This window comes from Phytophthora infestans, genomic scaffold, assembly GCF_000142945.1.
Source record: "Phytophthora infestans T30-4 supercont1.79 genomic scaffold, whole genome shotgun sequence".
NCBI lineage: Eukaryota > Oomycota > Peronosporomycetes > Peronosporales > Peronosporaceae > Phytophthora > Phytophthora infestans.
This window is the reverse complement of record NW_003303680.1, coordinates 460,564-468,729: the sequence shown is the minus strand read 5'-3', so window position 1 is coordinate 468,729 and position 8,166 is coordinate 460,564. Positions and strand designations below refer to the sequence as shown.

Here is an 8,166-nt window from a genome sequence, read left to right as displayed (position 1 = left end):
TGAAGTGTACAGGACGGTTGTCCATCCATGACACTGCAATCAAATTCGGCTCAGTCTTGGACTGTGCAATCCGGTATACCCCTCTCGCCATCGTCTTTGGTCGTTTAGCTTGCTTGTACGGAATGTCTTTACAGTAGCCTCGCCGATTCGTTTGAATGGTGCCGACATGGTAGAGTCCACGTTGTAGAAGGATCGACGACAGCAGCACACTTGAGTAGAAACGGTCGGTGATGATCAGACGCTTCCTTGGTAGTCCTTCCAGCACCTCTTCAACATTACGGATCACAGCGTTGGGGCCTTGGTTCAGGTCCGCACAGTCACTGTTGAGCTTTCCTTGGTATATCTCAGCCCTATACAGAATAAGACACAAGCATAATTACTTAGTACCTGGATAATACAATGTTCTGTAGACTAAGTGATCCATTACCTGTAGCAGTACCCGCTCTCTGCATCGCAAGTCAAGAAGCACTTAGTACCCCATGGGTGAGGTTTTCCTCGAAGAAACTGCCGCATGGGGTTGAACTTGCTACTCATCGGTATCATTCCTTCGTCGAAGGCGATTCGTTGCCCTACTGTCATCCCCAGCTTGAACGTTGCGTTGATCGTGTCCGCGACAGGCTTAATCTTCCACGTCTTGAACTTGATAGCGTCAGGATGACTGTTGTCGCTAAAATGCAAGAATCGTACGATCTCTTCGAATCGCTTTCGGGACATGTATCGCCCAAATGTGCCTTTAGGAACCGCGCCTTGTACATCCACCGCCCAATGCTTCGACAGCTTCTCACGGTGCGGGCAAAGGGTTCGGGCACACAGTAAACTAATGAAATGTACCAGCTCATGCGCTTGTATTGGCTTGAGCGATTGTTGCTCAGCCTGGACTTGCTGTACAGTTTTCATCTTGTACTCAGGTCGCCTCAGCTTGAGCTGTCGCTGTCGTGCCATTATTTCGTCCGCTGCCTGCGTTCGATACTGAAGCTGGTACCGATTTGATTCCGTAGCGATAGACATCCACATCGATTTAGGCAGGAACAGGAAAAACAGTCCTTCCAAGTTACTCCCCAGTGCAGTAGCCAACTCCGTAGGTGTGGCGGAGCAGCGTGTAAGCTCTGCCGATGGCAGCTGAAGGGAAGCGCCTACATAGCAACGATATATGGGTATTAGTGTCGAGTACAGGATAGCCGAAGCAAAGGACACTCGTTATCCTGTATAGTACACGAAAGCACTCACATGAATCTTCGAAGTAGGTCGTCCAGCCTGTTTCGCGTGTTCGCTCAGCCGGTCCTTGTTCATCTGGTCGAATGGAGTTCCCGCTGAGAGATCGACTGCATCTTCCTCATCGCTGGTGTTTTCTTTCTCTTCACCGGCAGAAGTCTCACATGTACCTTCAATGTCGGACTCATCGCCTTCATCGACTTGGAAGTCGTCCTCGTCACCAGAGCTTAAACGGTCATCACCAACAGATATGTTCACTTCTGCTGCGCGAACAGTACACGACCGTAGTGGACGTAGTGACGGTATAGGAGACGCAGCGACCTCTTTACGCGCACGTTTCTTTCTTGGCGTCTGGCCCTTAGCAGGAGCTTGGGCGGGGGACTTAGCCGGCGACTTGGCTGGCGTATTGGTGGGTGACTTGGCAGACGTCTTTTCAGCTGACTTTGTAGGCGTCTTCCGAGGTGACTTGGCAGGTGCTTTGGCAGGTGTCTTCGCAGGCGACTTGGCAGGTGTTTTCGCAGGCGACTGGGCAGGCGTTTTCGCAGGCGACTGGGCAGGCGTCCTCGCAGGCGACTGGGCAGGCGGAATCACGGGAGAGTTGACTGGCGGCTCGGGGGCACCCAGTGGAATTGATAGAGGGGAGCTCGTAGTGGCTTGTCGTTTGGCAGGCGGCATGTCATAGATAGCTGTGATATGAGTTAATAGCAATATACCAAAATCAAAATGAGCCGATTCGTACCATCAACTGGCACGTGTTGCCATACTTCGTCAGCTCCGTCGAAATAGTCGACAAGGTGTGTTGCGTTTGGCCTTTTCTTCCATCCACCAGGTGTAAAGTAGCGATTCTCGGTAGCTAGCCCCTTTGGTCGCTCAAATTGCCACCCTAGCTTCTTGAGTCTGGTCCACAGTTATCCCCATGTAAGTCGCCGAACTCTTCGCTTCTGCATGGTGCTACCTCCCCCTGGTCTAAATCGTGAATGGCGCGAAATTTGGCGCGCTCTCTAAATCTCTAAAAATTTCTGGCCACGAATTATTAGCCCGAGGTTAGCTACATCACTGTCAAACTTTATATTTGGCAGCATTACTTGAAGTTTGTATAGTTGTCCTTGAATTAAGTATGAACCCGATTTGCCAATAACCTTATCCTGTAGAATACAGGATACGAAACTTTTTATCCTGTAGAATACAGGAAGCGGGGCTAGAGGGGTTAAGGCCGCCGTGGACGCCTCGATCAGCGACCTGCAAAGGAGCAGCAACAAGGTTGTATGAGACCGCTCAGCTAGCTGTAGTTGGGATGGGGGCATAATGCTAGAAAATCTACAACGTTATGATAGAATAGCTGAAAGTAAATTGCTTATAGGTTTGGCTGACATATTATTACACTGAAGAGTGGGTGAGAGCCGGGAAGGCAAACAACAAAATAGATCAATTGGCTGTACCATTTAGAGGGTACACTTGGTTTAACCATCACGAATACCCTTAAATAGGAGTACAACGTTGGTCTCAAGTACTATGACTATGGAAGGGTTCGTCTGTAAATAGCTGTATGTTGTTTATTACTAGGTAAAATTCTCAATTAAAAGGAGATTTCGGTGTGAAAACCGCGTCACATACAAAAAAAAACATTAAAACAATTTTAGTCAAATCAATGTCCAATCATTAAAATCATTTACAAAACTACGGTGTTTATACCTCGAACGAAGAGGTTGGGTAACCACCGACCAATCCCGCAATTTGCATATTTTTAGTTCTTTTCTAACAACAGAGAAATGAACTCACTTCTACTTTTAGTTTGACGGCGACACCGATCAAAAATGATATTTTTTCTCACAAAAAAATCGTCTGCTGTAACTAACATCGTGCCTCAGTTCCACCAGGTAGCAACTAAAAAATTCTATGTAAGACAAAAATACTTCTAATTAGACTACAAATGGTGTCTCGTGGACCATTTGGCGCTCTCGATCCGCTCAATGTCAGCTCGATTATGCGGCAGTTCAAGCTACCATTGCGTACGCCAGTTGTCAGTGCAGGTACGGAGCGAGTTCATTATAAAGATCCCATCGAGAGAATGTATTCCTGAAAAGCGTCTCGCCTCAGTAGTCTTACACAATACTGTTCTTATTGACGCTGCACAATAAAGACGCAATTTAAGTGTATGCCTTGTTTCGATATTGTACAGCGTCATCATCCAGCTTATGTATCGACTCGGTTAAATAGCCTCATCGCCTCTTCCAAGAACGCCCTCGATTACCCAGGCTGGGCACCTTTATCAGCGTCAAGTCTCGTTCTTGACTCATCTTGAGCACGTGTTTCTCCGCTCGGAAAATAAATCACCTTTCCAAAAATATTTCGCAGCGCTCCGCCTCGTTCTTTTTCATGATTATAAAGTTTGCGGAGGGCTGCTGATCCTTCTGTAAAACAGGTGCGTGCCCGTGGATACTGTGCCGCCACCTTAGCTGTGCCAAGCAAGACTGCATTCGAGGAGCTGTGACCTTTGAAACGATCATAGAACCGGGATTTAATGATATAATTGCTCAACTGCGGGTGTGCTTGTTCCACCACATCAGTGTAGCTGCAGGCGCTCTTGTTCGCCATTTCAGCAGCAATTTCGTAAAGACTACTGAGTCCGTAAGCCACTGCAGAGACGTTTGCCTCGAGTATGCGCTAGACTTGATTCACGACAGCGGACGTCGTTGAGCGACAAGCGTGAGGACTTCGTCGCATTCATCCGCCCGATACACAGGCCGGCATCAGCAAACTGGACATGTTAGATGTCCATACCTTCACTATCGCATGCAATAATCGGGGGCCGTTGCAAGGTGTCTAGCAGCTAACGTTGCCATCAGCAGGCATTCCAGCGCACACCAACGTCTGTCACCGCACGAACGCCAGCAGCGTCGCTCCTTATGTCCCTGCTGATCTTGCGAAGTGAGCGATGGCAAATGGGCGGGAGATTCAAACAGCCAACAGTTTTGCCGGGAATTTATTGCCTTAGGCGGGAATCAGTTATGCTTAATGGTACATTGCTTTAACATTTTTACAAGGGTCTGGAGTTTAAAATCGTATTGTAAGGTGATTTATTTTCCGAGCAGAAGTATTTAGTGTGTGGCAAGACTTCACCGATCAACGTTGACTGATCCTAACACCTTCACTTTCAGCTATACCTTGCATTTCGACTTTGCCAGTGGTTTTACTGATGATCTTTCAAATGTTACTGGTTGCAATGAGAAGTATTGGAATATGACCACTTTAATATTCAGATATTTCTTTCCATTGAAATATTGTGAATCATCTCATTTACTGAAGTTGATTTGCTCAATCCTCAGTCTGATCTTAAGGTCTTTCGTCTTCAGCTTCACTATCCTCTACTTCCTCCTCTTTTTCACCGTATTCTTCGATAGCAATTATCTCTCCCTGTCTGGTATCTTCAGTACGTGGGTCTCCTTCCTCTGCATTATTCTTCTCCGTGACTACATTCTCGACCATCGGGATGATTTTCCCTACGGATACTGGTTCCGGAACATGTTCCAAATCCCTTGCTCGCTTAATTATCTGCCACGCCTCCAGCACCATGTTCACACTGTGTCGATACTTCTCGTTAGCTTCAATAGCGTACGACTTGACCGGAGCTTGCATGACTTCCCACGTCAATTTACGCTCTCCAGCCTCTCGTTCCACCCCGTTCTCATGCACCATATCTTCCGGCCACACACACGTAAGTTCGTACGTGTTATCCACTTTAATTCTCTGGAATCCAAGCCCTTCATCCGGTCGGTGTTTCCTCGATACCGACATCAGAAAAGGTTCGGTAAACTCAGGTAACAATGTTACCGGTAACGTCTCTTCTTCAAGAGTATCCGTCTCCTTCGGACCGTCATCTTCCTTTGAGAATAGCGACTGGATCTGCTCTATCGGGAACAATAACGCATGTTTTATGACCGCCCACATCTGTCCCAGTACGACGAACACGATCGTACCAAAAATGGTGTACAACAAGAGTCCGATCGAGACGATACAGCACAGTACAGTCATCAGCATCACGTGTGAGTACACAATCTTCACCAAGAATCCATTGGGGCCCAGCACGTCGTACTTCTCGAGGTTCTCGGTCAAAATATAGTACAATTCATCCGACGTCGCGTCCGGATGATCTTTGACTACAGACGACAGTCCAACGGATTTTAAGAGCCACGGAAGATCCAGCATTGTGCCTTTCAGTAGCTCTGCGTTGCCGTACATCCACGCGGAGAATCCCAAATGTAACGCTAGTGTCCACGGAAGAACCTCAAGTGTTACTTCACCGAGAATCTCATCGTACGTCGTCTTGATACTGTACAGATAGAGAATGGATAATTTATCGAACCAGTACACCCCCGCAGCAGCTACCGCGGCAATGAAGAGTAACACCGGTGAGCCGCCGCAGAATACCATTGTTACGAACACCGAGTTAAGAACCATCGGATATCTTAACGAGATATCGAACGTTGGACCTGCGTACAGCTTGTCCATCTTGGCTTGTGTACGGATAGAGCGACGCTTGTACCAGTGACGAATAGGAGAGACGACGTACATCTGCATGAACAGCGTGAATTGAGGCAAGAAGGCGTTAAGTAACATCGTTGTAGCGATACCCATGCCTACTGTGGGATACCAGCCACGTTCAAAGTCCCGGTATTTACCTCCCAAAAGCTCCTTGGCTACCGGAACCGAGCTTAATCCGAAGGAAGCATTCACGATGATAACGATGAGTGCAGTGTTAAGAAACTGCGCACCAAACATCCGAACTGCCACACGGATTGTCCTAGTAGATTCGCTAGTGTGTCGTTCGAATACTGCGAACATCCGTAAAAAATTATTCAGTACGAAATTCACAATTACCACGATGCCAGCAGCGAGAAGAGTAAATGCGTTCTTGACCAGATAATCTTTGGTAAATCCACGACATGGGAGGACATCCCAAAGCTTCCTTGCACCGTTCACGAAGCCATGGTTCTTGAGACTTGTAGCCAGTTGGGTCGAGCAGAAGCAGTACAGCACATGACTCGCGTCGTATGCTTGACAAGCCCTGCCTTCCACCATTACCAGGTCCTGATAGTAAAAGCACGGGAGAGTATTACACACCTCGGTACTCGATTCCGAGATACACGGATCCACACATCGATTCGGATTCGGATAGATTGTTCCATAAGAAAATCTGGAGGAATCGAACTCATTTAGAATCCCATTCGTATACGCGATGTGATACCGATTATCTCCGGATGTTCCAGGTGTGCATGTTTGATTTGCATCCCAAGCCAGAGACCAGAGAATGGGTTTCTCTTGGGCATTGTAAGAGAACGAAGTATCTGCGTAATATACGGCTGGGAGAGCGCGATCACACAGACCTTCAGGCGGCGTTTTGCTCGCGAATTGGTCCTGTGTCGTCTTGGCTGCCGAAATGATGGCACATGACGTCACCAGAAGCGCAATTGTCACCAAATTCGTCACTAATTGGCGATAAAAGCGTCCTCGGTTGGTAACTTCTAGATTTTCCCACAAGATGTTCGAGGGCTCGGGAGCTCTCGTCACAATAAGCGGAAATTCTCCACGGAATTGCAGTTCTTCCGGCTGCCAATTACGCGCCAACCAGCGCGTGGATTGACGATAATCTAGAAGACAGCGACGTCTGGATTCCAGATTATTGAACACCACAAAGGCGCACTCACAGGCCTCCCAATTAAACCCTTGCTGGGTGTTTGTCGCTGCGATTTTAGCAGCTTTCGCAGCAGCTGCTAGCTTGTCCTTTGAAGTGGAAGTCTTCGTCTTGTTGCCATTCATTTTCTTGTCTATTGTATCGGCGGATTCCGGAAGAATATCCTTGATTCTCCGCTGGGTTTTTTCAAGTCGAGTTTGAATTTTATCCAGTTTCTTTCTCGACGAGTGGATCAATTTCTCGTCTGCAGCATTAAAATCCATGGGAGCGAGGCTTTTCTCGGCTTCTAGCGTCTGGATAAGCGCTTCGACCTCCTCTTTCTTGTCTCCGAGATGCTTGGAGGACAGATAAGTCCGCAAGAGTCCTCCCGTCGGATGCGCCACACTGACTTCTGCTATCCATGTGTTGAGATAAAGGTCCTTATTAATCGTCGCAGATTCTTCCAAATGGTCCACATTGGACACCAGATTCCTATTCACCGCCTTCTCGGATCTCGAGCGCTTCACTTTGTGCCTTCTACCCCAACAACAGCCGAACCAGAGCTTACGATACTCTTCGTCCTTATGTAGGTCGTACAGATTATTGAAATGATCCAGAATCTGCTTCTCCGTCGCGTCTTTGGGCAATCCACGCACCATCACAGCGTATCTGGCAGGTGTTAGATGTTTGTTCTGATGCTCCTTGATAGCCTTCGTAGCTCGATACGAGTAGAAGAGCAGGAAACACATGAAGAAAAACGAGTACAAAACATCCGTAAGCGTGACAATCCACGTCACAGTCTTCGGATTCGACGTCAGTGGAGTATCCACCGTCTCCCACGTACAGTCAATGTCTCCTAGAGGCAGACAACTACGCGCGGTAGCGGCTGTATCGGGGTTAACACCTCCGTTCCCGATGGAAGAGTAGGCCAGTTGAAGTGGATCCGCCATCTTGCTGGTGATCCCATGGCCGTACGAGTTCACCATGATCGCAGGGAGAGAGATAATGCCCATAACGAGAAACGTCACACTTAGATATTTCGTCAGCATGAAGTACAGTTGCATGCCGATACCCAGGGCGCCAATGTCGTGCATACTCGCTTGGAAAACGGATTTTATCCCCTCGCCAAGACGCACTTTTTTCGCTTTGCCTTCAGCTTGACTAACCATGGATTTTAGCCTTTCATCTCTCGTCATCCCAGGACGGAAGGAGGCAACTCTACTAGCCCCTCGTGAAAAAGACGTCAGTGCTTTCTGTCGTGGTGACGGTCGAGGGGATTCCGA

General features: G+C 47.9%; 1 protein-coding gene across 1 annotated transcript; it reads right to left on the bottom strand.

Moving 5' to 3' along the window:
- Positions 1–4,712: 4,712 nt before the first annotated feature.
- Positions 4,713–7,833, bottom strand: PITG_18678 (uncharacterized protein; the record flags this gene model as incomplete). Its single annotated transcript, XM_002997262.1, has 2 exons — positions 4,713–4,755; positions 4,805–7,833. The coding sequence occupies 2 exons, from the start codon at positions 7,831–7,833 to the stop codon at positions 4,713–4,715; spliced, it is 3,072 nt and encodes a 1,023-aa protein (XP_002997308.1).
- Positions 7,834–8,166: the final 333 nt, after the last annotated feature.